Raw genomic sequence first — 14,493 nt, 5'->3', positions numbered from 1 at the left:
GAGCAAAAGGAAAGGGTGAAAGAAATGATTATTGTGGCAGGTACGAATGATTTGAAAGGAGATAAAATGGAAATGATAGAAGACCTGAATGAATTGTTTGAGGTAGCAAAAGAAAAGAGTGAGAGAGTTAGAATGATTAGTCTTTTGCCACGGTATGACAGTGAAATGTTTAAAAGGAGGGCTATAATTGCAAATGACTTTATGCGTGGGTTATGTATGACGAGTGGTGTGGAATTTGTGGATGTGTGGAGTGAGTTTGATGGGCGAAAGGATCTATATAAGATGGATGGCTTGCATTTGAATGGTTACGGTGTAAGAAGACTTGAGAAAGTGTTGCTGAATGTAGTGGATGTACAAATTCAGGGAAACTAGATTTGTTAGGGGGGGGGGTGGGTAGAGATACAGTCCTTATGGAGGCAGTTGAATGTAAGAATGAATATAATATGCCAGAGCAAATAAGGACAACAAATCAGAGTGGGATAGTTAATATAAGGCATCAAGGTAGGGTTGGGGCTAATGGGGGTCTTAAATTCATGTACACTAATACTAGGAGTATTAGGAACAAGAAGGAAGAGTTTTTGGCCATGGTTGGCACTTCCAGACCACAGGTTATAGGTATTAGTGAAACATGGCTGACTGTAGATGATATAACTAGTGGGATTGAATGTGATGGGTATAGTGTGTTCAGGAATGACAGAGAGAATAAAATGGGGGGAGGAGTATTGTTGATGATAGCTGATGAGCTCCAGCCAAGGAGAATAGAAGTTGAATTGCAGGATAGAGAAAAGAGCACATTTGAGGCCATTTGGTGTGAGATTGTGGCTAGCAGAACTAAATTTACAATTGGGTGCTGCTATAGACCAGGTGTTGGAAAAGATGGTGGTGACAGTATGCACAAGCAAATAGAAGAAATGGGTGGAAGGAGGGTGATTATTATGGGAGATTTCAACTATGGTCGCATTGATTGGAGTGAGGAGAGGACACACGGGAGGAAGGAACTGGATTTTATGCGGTTATTAAGGGATAACTATCTGCTACAGCATGTAATGGAAAATACTAGGGGTCAGAGAGTGCTTGACCTAGTAATTACATCTGAGGATTTGGCTGTAACAAATATGACCACATTGCCACCAATCGGTGAGAGTGATCATAGGGTCTTAACTTGGGAGGTGGCTAAAGGTGTAGAATTTTCAATTAAGACAGGGTACATGTGGAATTATCGGGCGGGAAAGTATGACAAGCTTAGGAGTTTGATTGGTTCAGTGCCATGGCATGTACAACTGCAAGGACTAGAAGTTGATAGTGCATGGGAGGTAGTTAAGAAGTGCTTGCATGAAGCAATGGCTGACTGTATACCTAGAGTCCGAATAATAAATCAAGTAGGGGTTAATTGGATGAATAACACCATTAAGCTTGAGTTGCAAAAAAAGAAACAACTATGGAGGGAATTTAAGGAGAAGGGTGACCGGCAGGCACATGAACGGTATAAAGCGCAGGCCAGAAGGGTGACGAGTGTGGTAAGAAAAGCAAAAAAGGATTACGAAAGAACATTGGCCATGCAGGCTAAAGAGAATCCTAAACAGTTTTTTAGATATGTAGCAAGTAAAAGGAAAAATGTACATGGCAGATTGATTTTAAAGAATGCTGATGGTAGGGAGGTAACTGAATCAGTTGAGATAGTTGAGTTACTGAGTGAGCACTTTGCAAAAGTATATCATCCAGGTGGTGACATTGCAGAAACGAATAAACCAGTAGATTATACGGGAATTGTGGTTAATGAAGTGGAGGTGAGTAGTCTATTGCATAACCTCAATGTCAATACATCTGTGGGATTGGATGGTATACCAGCTCGTGTTGTACGAGAAGCAGCTAAAGAATTGTCAGTACCCTTGACCATTTTGTTTAATTTGAGTCTCGGGTCTGGGTTAGTCCCGAGCGGGTGGAAAGAGGGGAAAATAGTTCCACTGCATAAAGGTGGTTCCAAGACTGCTGTTGTAAATTACCGACCGATTAGCATATCAGGAATCATTGTCAAGGTCTTAGAGAAAATAGTCAAAAGGAAAATACAAGATTGGATTGAAGAAAATGGGATACTGTATCGGGGACAGCATGGTTTTGTGAAGGGTAGGTCATGCCTCAGTAACTTGCTCACGTATTATAACACAGTGACGGCTGAACTGGATAAGGGTAATGGGTTTACGGTGATTCTACTGGACCTTGCCAAGGCCTTTGACAGGATTCCACATGGAATTCTAATCAGTAAATTGCAGCATATGGGAATGGACATAGGGTTGGTGAGATGGATAGGAGGGTGGTTGACGGAGAGATATCAGAGAGTGGTTTACTCGGGAGTAGAGTCCACAAGACAGCCTGTGACTAGTGGTGTGCCACAAGGATCTGTTCTTGGACCACTGCTGTTTAATTTGTTCATAAATGATATAGGAAATGATCTGAGAGGAACAGTTCATTTGTTTGCGGATGATGCGAAGTTGGGTAGGGCAATAGTGAATGCAGATGACGTCAAAATTTTGCAGGATGATTTGGATAGATTGGAGGTCTGGGCTAAGGAGAATGGATGTCAGTTTAATGTGGCAAAATGTAAGGTTATGCATTTTGGGGTGAAAAGATTGGCGGCAGTTTACTGCATTGGTGGAACCCTGCTCCAGGAAATTGATGAGGCACGAGATTTAGGAGTGTTGGTGGATAAGGAATTGAAATTTAGGGGACACATTGCAAAAGTGACCAAAACAGCTCATCAAATCACTTGGTTGCTGAAGAATACGTTGACAAGCAGAGACAAGCAGGTTATTGTTCCTCTCTATCGAGCCTTGATAAGACCCCATCTAGACTACTGTGCTCAGATTTGGTCACCTAGGTTTCTTCTTGATGGGGAGGATGTGGAGAGGATCCAGAGGCGAGTGACCAAGATGATAGCAGGTCTGTGGAATGAGCCGTATGAGAACAGGTTGAGGATTTGTGGGTTGCAAAAATTGGTTGATAGGCGGAGGAGGGGAGATATGATTGAGACATTCAAATTACTGAAGGGTTTCTATAAAATTAATTCAGAAGATATTTTTGAGAACAGGGCTGGTTGTCGGAGGACTAGGGGACATCCATGGAAACTGGGCAAAAGTGTGGTTAGTAAAGGTGTTAGAGCTGGGTTCTTTACTTTTAGAGTAGTGAATGAGTGGAATGCGCTCCCTGAGTCTGTAGTGGATGCTGTGACAGTGAATGAGTTTAAGGCGAGGTATGATAGATACTGTATGAATGTCAGATAGTTGTGATGAATATGATTTGGGGCCTCCCTCGATGAGTCTAATGACTCCCTGGAGTTGCCCGTAATAATAGTAATAGTAATAATTCAGTGGGAGCCAGGCCCAAGTGGAGATACCAGGCAGAAGCATTAGCAAGTTCAAACTTCAGGTGCAAACTTTGTTTGCTCACATTTGGATAAAGTATTAAACTAAATTTATTGTAGTCTAACCAAGTGAAAAATAAACTTTCAACATATTTCTCTAAATCCAGAGTAATTTAATAAAAAGATTGCACACTGGTTTCGCAACTCCTATAGGTAGAGATGACCTTGCTAATGCTTCTGCCTGGTACTCCACTTGGGCCTGGCTCCCACTGAAGAGACCTCAATAAAGGTCGAAACTAGTCTGGGTAGTGGCCCTTCCGTTAATGCATAACATTATACATATCCGCAAGGAGATGTGTTTTGCATTATGGGAGATACGGTTATAGGAGTGATGTTAACTTGCTCCACCTTTGCAACGAGTTGTCTGGTGTTGTACTACCTTACCCCAGTCCTGAAGATACTTTCAGGTGCAAAGTTTGTTTGCTCACACTTGGATAAAGGATTAAACTAAATTTATTATAGTCTAACCAAGTGAAAAATAAACTTTCAGTATTATAATACAACTTTGTAAATATGTTAAATGTTTCAAACTTAAGGAAAACAAGTAGCTATTTTTCTAGTATTTCAACAAAAGACCACTCACTAGTTTGTGTAAATAACAGTGGAAATCATCATCGTCATCAAATTTCTGCCATGTACCCTCAAGAGGTGTACAGGATATGATAGTACTACATGAAAAATTTACATCATTACTAACTTAGATAGGAGTGATGTTAGCTTGCTCCACCTTTGCAATGAGTTGCCTGGTGTTGTACTACCTTACCCCAGTCCTGAAGATACTTTCAGCCACAAACTTTGTTTGCTCACACTTCGATAAAGGATTAAACTAAATTTATTATGTATTATAATACCTAGAGACAAACAGATGTATTTAATTTCCTTTTCATTGGGTTATGCATGTTAAACCGTGATAAGATTGGAGTTCCTAAAATCACAATCTATCACAATTTAACAGTATCGTGTTTTTATTTATCGTTGTATTTTTGTTCTAGCCACTTTTATAAATGTTTTGCTTATTATTTCAGATTCATTTTTCCAATCTTGCTCATCTGAGCAGGTTGTTAATTGTTCTGTTTTTAAGGGTGCTAATAATACTTAGTTTCTCTGTAAGGGTCGTGGTATGAGTTTTTGTGTATATATTGGTGGTGTGTGTATAGTTTACACTAAAGGATAAACAGCTGGAGGGAAGATGTCTAACAAATCTATGTAGAAAAGGAAGTGTGCTGTTGCTTTTGATTTCAGTGATGAATTGAATGCATCAGTATTGCTTGTTTAGGCGGCTGAAAAAGTTGCCTTAAGTTTAGTGGCCATGGAGCCAAATGGTAAATATGTCAGCTATATGTCTTAGCCAAACTTTGAGTTATAGAATAATGAAATCTAGAGCTTGTAGCTCAAAATCTGCCATATAAATATGGATTGTTCCATCCCCCCTATTTCTCTCAAATACTCATTTTAATCTTGCTCAGAACTGAATGGTAATACTTCCTATTTCATATCCCCTGTATACATATTCATTCTTGTATCCTGATCAGTGTAAATATTTCACTGTCAGCAATAATATAATCAATAAGATGTCTAATTTCTTTTGTGTGCTTTCTCTCCATGTGAAATTTTTATGTTTGGATATATGTTTAATTGATGAAAGAAAATAATATTCTTTATCTTTAATTAATTACTTAATTTTTTTTCTATCAATATAAAACTTTTTTTGACATACCCCACATTTCGACTCGCGTACCCCAGGGGGTACGCATACCACACTTTGGAGACTGACCACCGATCTAGACAACTGAATCGTCTGACCTTCCTAAAACGCTGCTGGGATAATCAGGCAATCCCAAATTGTGTAAAATTTAAGCATTGTTTCGTTTCACAGAAAGTTCTTCATATCTACAACCGGCCGAGCCATGTTTTACTTCAGGAGCAAATTAACGCTCCATGCGGTTCCCTAGCCAACGTAAACAGAGCTATTTTAGTGCTAGCTTTCAAATACACTAAATCACGAACTTTGGTCAATTCTACATGACGTCTCGTGCACTGCGGCAAACAAAGAATTTGAATGAATACAGAGTCGACATATCAACAAGTTTGATAAATTAAAAAAGAACTCGACGTCCAAACCAAAACTACAAACCAACACTGTAGTTAACCTTTCTTCAGTCTTGAAGCCTGAAGCACTCAACGCTCTGTCACGTGGTTACAACTTCGCCATTGCTCCTAGGAAATTACTGGCCAAGGAATTAATGATACAGATTGAACATGGGATTCGCCACCTTCCAAACCACATCGCCAATGATGATATTAGATTGGATGTAGCCTGTGTTCTCACAAAAGCAACACCACCAAAAACCAACATATCCATTAGTGAATACAAGTCTCTACAGGAATTGAAGAAAAACAAAGAAATAGTTATCACCAAAGCGGATAAGGGGAACCCCACTGGTACTCAATCATAATGACTACACAGGTAAGCTTAAGGCTTTACTATTAGATCGAGCTGCTTACCTCCCCATTGAATACAATCCCACCAACTCACAAATTAGAAAACTCCATAGGCTCCTTAAGAAGGTCACTTCTTGGCCCGTGGAGATTACTAACAGACTAAAGACCCTCCGTATATATGGACTCCCAAAAATACATAAAGAAAATGTGCCATTACATCCCTTAGTGGATGGCATTGATCCCACACTTACAAACTAGCTAAGTATTTAGCCAAAGCGCTCTCACACCATCACACATAAAAAACTCAGCCCACTTCAAAGCCAGTATAGAAAACCTTACACTCCAACATAATGACATAATGGTCAGTTTTGACATCTACTTATTCACAAATATCCCCCTCAAAGAAACCTTAGAGCTAATCCAAGCTAAATTTCCTCCCGATTTCTCAGCCCTATTTCAGTCCACAATGAACTCAGGCTATTTCGTTTGGCAGAAAAAATTCTACAAACAGATAGAGGGGACAGCCATGTGTTCACCACTTTACCCACCCTTCGCCAACTTCTTTATGGATACTTTTGAAGAGAAAGCCTTAAACTCTGCCCCACAAAAACCTACCATATGGCTTCACTACGTTGATGATGTTTGCTATTTGGCCACATGGCCCAGATACACTCCTCTCCTTCTTAACACACTTAAACAACCAACACCCTGGAAAAAGAGAAAAACAATAGCCTCCCCTTCCTAGACACACTAGTCACCCACCAACCTGATGGAACCTTGGTTTTCTCAGTTTATAGAAAACCCACCCATGCAGGCAGATTCATCAACAATCCCCCTCCCCTCACAACAATATGATGAAGTTATTAAGACACTATTCAACAGGGCAAAACTAATCTATTCAAATGACCAAGCCCTAACTACTGAACTAAATCACATCCTTAACACTTTCTCAGCCAATGTCTACCCCCTCCAAAAAAAAATCCCCAAAATACTAAAACCAGTTTTCCACAATCCACCCCCCCTTCACAAAAAAGATTACTCTAAATCCATTACCATTCCCTATATCCGAGGCACCTCAGGAAAAAATCAACAGAATCCTAAAAAAACATGACTTGACCTCTTGTTACAGACCATATAGAAAATTGGCATCCCTTATCTGCTCCACTAAAGACCAACCACTTCCCCTAGACCTACCTGGTGTATACCAGGTCCCTTGCAGCTGTAAATTGTCCTACTTTGGCCAAACAGGCAGAACAGCAAATATCAGAACACAAGAACTACATCCGATTTTACCAGTACAGCCACTGTGGGCTTGCAGACCATGTTCTGGATACTTGCTACAGAATAAGGTGGAAGAAAGCCACAGTAATACACCGCAGCAAGTTCAAATATGAAAGACTATTCATGGAATCACCCTCGGCCTTTAGGAACATGCCAAACCTCAATAAAGTTGGATACATGAGACTGCCCCAAATTTGAGAAACATATATCAAAAGAACTTCAGCTTAAAGACCAAGAACACCTAATATAGCCCACCAGGGCACCATCTGGACTTTAGGAAAATGGTAGCTTCCTCGCTTCATTTCTCATTTGCTGTTATGTAGTACTTGCGTGCACGTGTCTTTATCTTAAGTTCCCATGAAGATGGCAACGTGACGTTGCTGAAATATCGGAAAGTATATATTAAAGTTTATTTAATTTAGTGCTTAAGGGTCAAAGCTGTATAACTGAGAGGAGACCTCCACATAGCCTTTAAAGGAATGCGGAGAACCGACCAGGGCTTCTGACCTAATGTCCAATCCTCACCTTCTCGTGGTGCACCTTGTTGGGTATCTACTTTGATACTGAACGAACGAGGATGGGCTGGCAATTTGGGATTTAGCCGACTAAATTGTATTCTTATTGGTTAAACCAAAATAAAAAATGATGGTACAACATGACAAAATTTCATGCCGGCTGGGGCGTCGCCCGGTTAAACAAGGCCCCCGTTGTTTTCGCCAGGGAACCAGGGCAAGCAGCGAAAAGTCAGCTACTGGAACAAATCTGAAAACAAACCCCAACTCAACATCACCAGAGTTAAAGATCGGTACTATCAACGTAAGAAGCCTGAATGGCAAAGAAATGGAGCTAGCTGAGGAATTAGATAAGTACCAGATCGACATAATAGGGGTGACTGAAACAAAAAAGACCAAAACTGGTGAGATCTTTCTGAGCAATAAATACAAAATGTTATATTCAGGCAATAACAATCAAGGAAAAGAAGGAGTAGCCATAGTATTCAACACAAAATACGAGGCTAATCTTCTTGAATGGCAGTCAGTTTCAAGTAGAGTAATGTGGGCAAATATGAGAATGGGGAACTGGACAATGAGACTTATTTGTGCCTATGGTCCCACAGAAGGTTCTACTAAGGTAGAAGTGGAGGAATTTTTTGAGGCTTTAGAAAAAGCAACTGATACAATGAAAAAGGAAAAGTTGGTCCTTGTTGGGGATCTAAATAGTAGAGTAGGAAATGATTGTGAGACATACAAAAATATTTTGGGAAAATTTGGAGAAAAGAGCAAAGCTAATAATAATGGCAAATATCTGTTGGATTTCTGCTCAGGACATGGACTGGCTATTACTAACACCATGTTCCAACATAAAAACGTGCACAAATTCACATGGAGAGAAGAGGCTAGGAATAAGAAAAGTCTCATTGACTATGTTATTGTTGATAGTGATGTTTTCTCCCTGGTGCAGGACACCAGAGTGTACAGAGGATTTGAAATTGGAAGTGATCACTATTTAGTCTTGAGCAGGATAAAATTGAATTTCATATTGAAAAGAATAACATGTAAGAAAGTTTTAAAGCGAATAAAAGTTGAGCAGCTCTCAGATGTGAACTGTAGACTAAAATACAGAAATATTATTGAAAAGAAAATGAAAGAGTTTGAGAACAGGAATCAAACCTTGGAGATTCAGTGGCAAACTCTGAAGGAAACATTGATTGATTCTGCCAGAGAGGCATGTGGTGAGGTTGTCTGTAAGGATAAAAAAATCAGAACTCCCTGGTGGACACAGGAAGTTAAAGAGGCAGTGAAGGAAAAGAAGAAAGCATATCAAAAGTTCCTGGCAAATAAGTCAGCTTTTACTCTTACAGAATACAGAGACAAATGTAAGAAAGCTAAACAGTGTGTAAAACTAGCTAAACAAAAGTCATGGGAGGACTTTGGCAAGAATATAGAAAATAAATATCAAGAAGGTGGCAAAATATTCTGGAGGTTGTTGAAGAAGCTTAGGAATGGAGGAAAGAGTGCTGTAAAAGGAATTAGAGATGATAAAGGTGAAATGAAAACAGGAGAAAAAGATATCCTTGAAGTATGGAGTAATTACTTTGAAAAACTGCTAAATGAAACAAGCAGTGATGACAGCACAGTGATAAAAAACACTGACCAGGCATGCAGTCAGGAATACATATCCATACTTGAAGTAGAAAAAGCCATCAAAGGCTTGAAATGTGGAAAGGCAGCAGGAGTAGATGATATTCGACCAGAAATGCTGAAGTATGGTGGTATAAGAGTCTTACAGTGGCTGCACTGCATAGTTCAGAAAGCCTGGACAGAGGGACGAATTCCCGATGATTGGAGTAGAGCTCTCATAGTACCCATATATAAAAATGGAAATAAAACTGAATGTGAGAATTACAGAGGTATTTCCCTACTGAGTGTTCCTGGCAAGATCTATGCAAGTATACTTGAGAAACGGTTGAGAAGAATTGTGGAAGAAAAGCTTGGTGAAGAACAAGCTGGATTCAGGCCAAATAGAGGCTGTCAGGATCAGATCTTCACTTTATGACAAATAGTCGAGAAAGCATGGGAACATAACAAAGAACTGTATTTAAGTTTTGTCGATTTGGAAAAGGCATATGACAAGGTGCCAAGAGAGAAGCTATTCAATACGCTGCAGTTATATGGTGTCAATGGGACATTATATCAAGCAATACTTAGTCTTTATTTGAGTTGTGAGTCAGCAGTTAGAATTGAAGGAAGTACAGGAAGATGGTTTAATGTTAAATCTGGTGTGAGACAAGGATGTACATTATCCCCTCTATTATTCATTATCTATATGGATCACATTATGAAGGAATGTGGTATTAAACCTGATATCAAAATTGGAGATGTTAATGTCAGCTCTTTGCTTTATGCGGATGATGTTATACTTCTAAATAAATCCGCTACAAGTCTGCAAGATTCTCTGACTAAATTGAATAGCTGTTGTAATAGATATGGTATGAAGGTCAGCAATAAAAAGACAAAGACAATGAAAATAGGCAGAATCATTGAAAATGTCAACTGTGTTGTGAATGGAGAACCTGTGGAACAAGTAAAACATTTCAGCTACTTAGGCACAATTTTTACTGAAGATGGTAAACTAAATATAGAAATAGACAACAGAATCAGCAAAGCTGGTATGGTGGGAAGTCAATTGAATAAATTCATATGGAATAAGAAAGAAATTAGTCGGAACACTAAATTAGCTGTATACAAGACTGTGTTCAAACCAATTTTAACTTATGGATCTGAGAGCTGGGTCAGAAGTAAAACACTTGACCAAAGACTAGAGACCGCAGATATGAGAGTCCTGAGAAAGATTAGAGGCGTGAACAGATGGCATCAATGGCAATATCATATTAAAAATGAGGATATTAGGAAAGAACTTGACATTGTCAGCATCCAGGAATGCGTTAGCAGAGCTAATCTCAGGTGGTATGGTCATTTAAATAGAATGGGAGAGGAAAGATTAGCAAAACAAGTGTTCTCTGCAAGGTTGGCAGGAAAAGACCCAGAGGAAGACCAAGATATAGGTGGATTGATACTATACAAAGTGCCTTAGACGATAGAAATATAAGATCTGATAATGTTGGAGTCTTGACAAGTAACAGACTGATTTGGAGGAAAATTGTAGATAGGAAGTTAGTAATGATGTAATTTTTTCATGTAGTACTGTCATATCCTGTACACCCCTTGAGGGTACATGGCAGGAATTTGATGATGATGATGATAATTTATATTTCTAGTGTATGCTGTCGATTCCTTAAGTATTTAGTTATCATTTAGATTATTTTGGGTTTAACTGGAGTCTGCATTGATCTCTAGTGAACTGCATCAAGCATTGTAATGAATTTTGCTACACTATTGAAATCCCCCCCCCCTCCTTCCCAATCATTCAGGCAAATGATCTTCTCATCATGATACAGTAATAGTCTATATAAGTGTATGGGAAACATCTTCAAGAACCAGCAAACTGAAAACGTTTGGTTAATGTAACTTGTTTATTTGGTGAAAACCACATGAGTTGTGTTGAATGTAATTACTGTGTAAGGGAAAAGAAAAGAAAATCTGTTTTTAGAGAGAAAAAAAATGACTTAACAGTTACAAAATTGTTAGCAAATGAGAAATTTGATTCAGCTTGGGTATGCTAAAAAGCATTATGCAATTAACTAGACAAAATAGATACTTGTAATTTTTATCATTTGTGCAGTTATGTGTTAGAATCTGTAGTCTCTGCATTTGAATTGCATTGGTGTCATCACTTCATTACTGACTGATATATAGGTAACTCTTGTTATATGAATAAAACAGTTTAGTTACATTGTGAGGGGGGTAGCCTCAAAAATGTTCCGTACTTTCACATAATCTAACAAAAACCAAGGATATACCATCATTTTCATGAATAATGCTTTTCATGTTTACTAGAAAAGGTTTATGATACCACCCCCCCAAAAAATAATACTTCCCACTTTTTTTTTTTTTTTTTTTTTTTTTTTTAATATAACTAACCAAAATAATTTAAGTAATATATTTTATGCATGCAAATCAAAAAATCTTTGCCTGTGTTTTTGTATTTTATATATTACTATTGTGGTTTTATAAGCATTTCAGAATATTCAAACAGAACATGTTTTACTAGGAAGTGTTAGAACTGATGAAGTACCTAGATAATATAATGGTTTCTAGTACATGCTAAAAGAAAAATTGAACAACTTGTGTTAAAAATGTGATTAAATGGATTCTGTCTCTTTTTGTATATTGCTGCATTGATAAACAACAAATATCAGTTGTCTTGAGATTTGTTCTTGCATTATGTCATTAGCTATATTAAACTTTTATACTTTCACGTTTGAGTAGTTTAGGTAAAATATCTATTTCATTAGCCTTTATGCTCAAAACCTAGATATTTATATATATATATATATATATATATATATGAAACACCAATAATAATATAGAAATAAGAATTCTCTATGTATTATTTGAATGGTAAGAAAATGGTAACTGCTTTAAAAAGTAATTACATCTGTTTTGCAAATTATTATTAATTTTCATTTCATTTACTTAAATTTCGAAAGAGTTGTTATTCATTGTAATTACAGATAAGTTGTATGCACTTGGTAACATGTTTACCAAGTGATAACCAATTTACAGTGATAATATTTATGTACCTGGTTATTATTGCATTATAAATTAGAGTAGAGATATTGAATCAAGAATATCTGTTTCTAGCTATGTTTGTTATATTACTATGCTGATCATATTGATTTTTTTAAAACTTTTTTTTTTTTTGTGTGTGTGTGTGTGCCCAGAAATCCTTATAAATAACTGTGTTGTTTGTTTCAGGCAACTTGTGAACATTTATTAGATGTAATATGTATGTTTCCTTCGACCTTTGCATCATCTAGTGTTCAGGATCCTTTACCTCAGCAAAGGAGAGCAGGTGAGATCAGATAACAAAATAATTATTAATGTGTTTTTATTGGGATGAGAATTTTTTACTAAAGAAAGAAAAAACACTAAGTTATTATGAATTTTATTTATTAATTTACTTGCTAATTATCATTCTAATTTAAAATGTTTCAAAGAGCTTTTTTTTTGCTTTTTTGCAATTATTTTAATTTAGGTCGCCACCTACATTTCATTAGTTACAAACGCAGTGAGATTCTTCAGCACTGTATCAAAATACTGATTATGTGTTTTAGGGTAAGTATGTGCATTTTTATCATTTGATAATTTGACTGGTGTAGTTGAAATGAGCTATTCTATTCATTGTCATATTAGTGGGTTATGGTAGTAGAACTGCTGCACTGGAAGGCAGTGAAAGGTTTTCAGTGAGGAAGACAGTGAAAGGTTTTGAGAAGCCCAATGAAAGTTTTTTTTTTTGGAATGAGAGGAAACATTTTGTTCTAAATTATTTTATACCTTAGTATAATTTTTTAGAATTAAAATGATGACACATTCTCACATAAAAATGTATTTCTTCCACTGTAATGATATGACGTTAGAATAACAACAACAAAGAAATAAAATGGAGAGAAAGAGAGAGAGAGAGAGGAGGATATTTAGTAGTTGTTTCATTCATAAAGGATTTCATATTCACAAATATGAAAATTTATGAATATGAAATCCTTTATGAATTTATAATAACTAAGGTATATAATAACCTTTATAAGGTATATAATAACCTAAATAAGGTATATAAATACCTTTATAATAACTAAGGTAAAAAAAAATTTTTACCTTAGTTAATTTTTTACAATTAAAATGATGACACCTTTTCACATGAAATTATAAACTATTATAAAGAATGGTAATATAATGCCACTGGCACATAGTGTACATGGATTGTAAACACTGTTGAAAGATAAGTAATTTTTTGAAAATTTGGTTAATCATATTAGGTTAATTTATTGTAGTTTTTTTGTTTTATATAGGTGTGTGACAAAGTGAGTTTATTTAGGTAAAATTTGTATATTTGATTTTGGTCCATAAACGACAGGATAATTGCAGCTCAACCTTTTAATATTTTTATTGTCCAAATATATGCACCTACTTCTGATTACCCAGATTAAGATGTAGAATGTTTCTATGAAGACATTCAAAATGCACTAAACAACACTAAATCAAATGGCATAACTGACTTTATGGGAGATCTAAATGCTAAAGTAGGCGCAGAAAAGATCTCTTCCTGCATGGGAAACCAGTGCCTGGGACATAGAAATCCAAGAGGAGAAAGATTAATACAGTTCTGTGAAGAAAACAATCTGGTAATAGCAAATACTTTATTTAGCCACCCTCCTAGAAGATTTTACACATGGAAAAGTCCCAGAGACAGCTATAGGAACCAGATTCCTACAGCTCTCTCCATCTATATAATGATTAAAAAAAGATTCTGGAATAACATCTTACAAGCCAAAACATACCCAGATGCTGATATTGGATCAGACCACAATCCTGTGGTCATTAAAGTAGCAATAAAATTAAAGAAAATAATGAAACCTCTAAACATAGAAAAATATGATCTTGTCTCCCTTAAAAATCAAGAAATACAAGATAAATTTTTAAAGGAACTGGCACAATCCACTGCTGTTAATATTCCTGATCCCACCAAGTATCCTTACCCTAAAGATGAGATTGAGGATAGATGGCAGAAATTTAAAGAGAGCATAAAAAAGACAGTAAAACAAACACTTCCCAAATTTGAGAAGAAAATGAGTAAACCTGGATGAATAACAAGATACTGAAATTGATGGAGGAAAGAAAGAAAGAAAGAAACACAAAAATCGTCCTGAATACAAGAACTTAAACAAGGAGATC

At 36.8% G+C, this 14,493-nt stretch overlaps 1 protein-coding gene across 1 annotated transcript in view; it reads left to right on the top strand.

The window, feature by feature from the left end:
- Nucleotides 1-14,493, top strand: part of IntS10 (integrator complex subunit 10) — a 212,196-nt gene that overhangs the window by 154,250 nt on the left and 43,453 nt on the right. Inside the window, exons 16-17 of the mRNA XM_090403768.1 lie at nucleotides 12,520-12,616; nucleotides 12,800-12,879. Of these exons, the coding sequence (XP_090259894.1) occupies nucleotides 12,520-12,616; nucleotides 12,800-12,879 (177 nt within the window). The remainder of the gene's footprint in view (nucleotides 1-12,519; nucleotides 12,617-12,799; nucleotides 12,880-14,493) is intronic.

The sequence above is a fragment of the Typopeltis vanoorti genome, chromosome 14, assembly GCF_054136105.1.
Source record: "Typopeltis vanoorti isolate ZY-2024b chromosome 14, IOZ_Tvanoo_1.0, whole genome shotgun sequence".
Classification (NCBI taxonomy): domain Eukaryota; kingdom Metazoa; phylum Arthropoda; class Arachnida; order Uropygi; family Thelyphonidae; genus Typopeltis; species Typopeltis vanoorti.
Note: the sequence above shows the minus strand (reverse complement) of the source record. Positions and strands in the feature narration are given on the sequence as shown.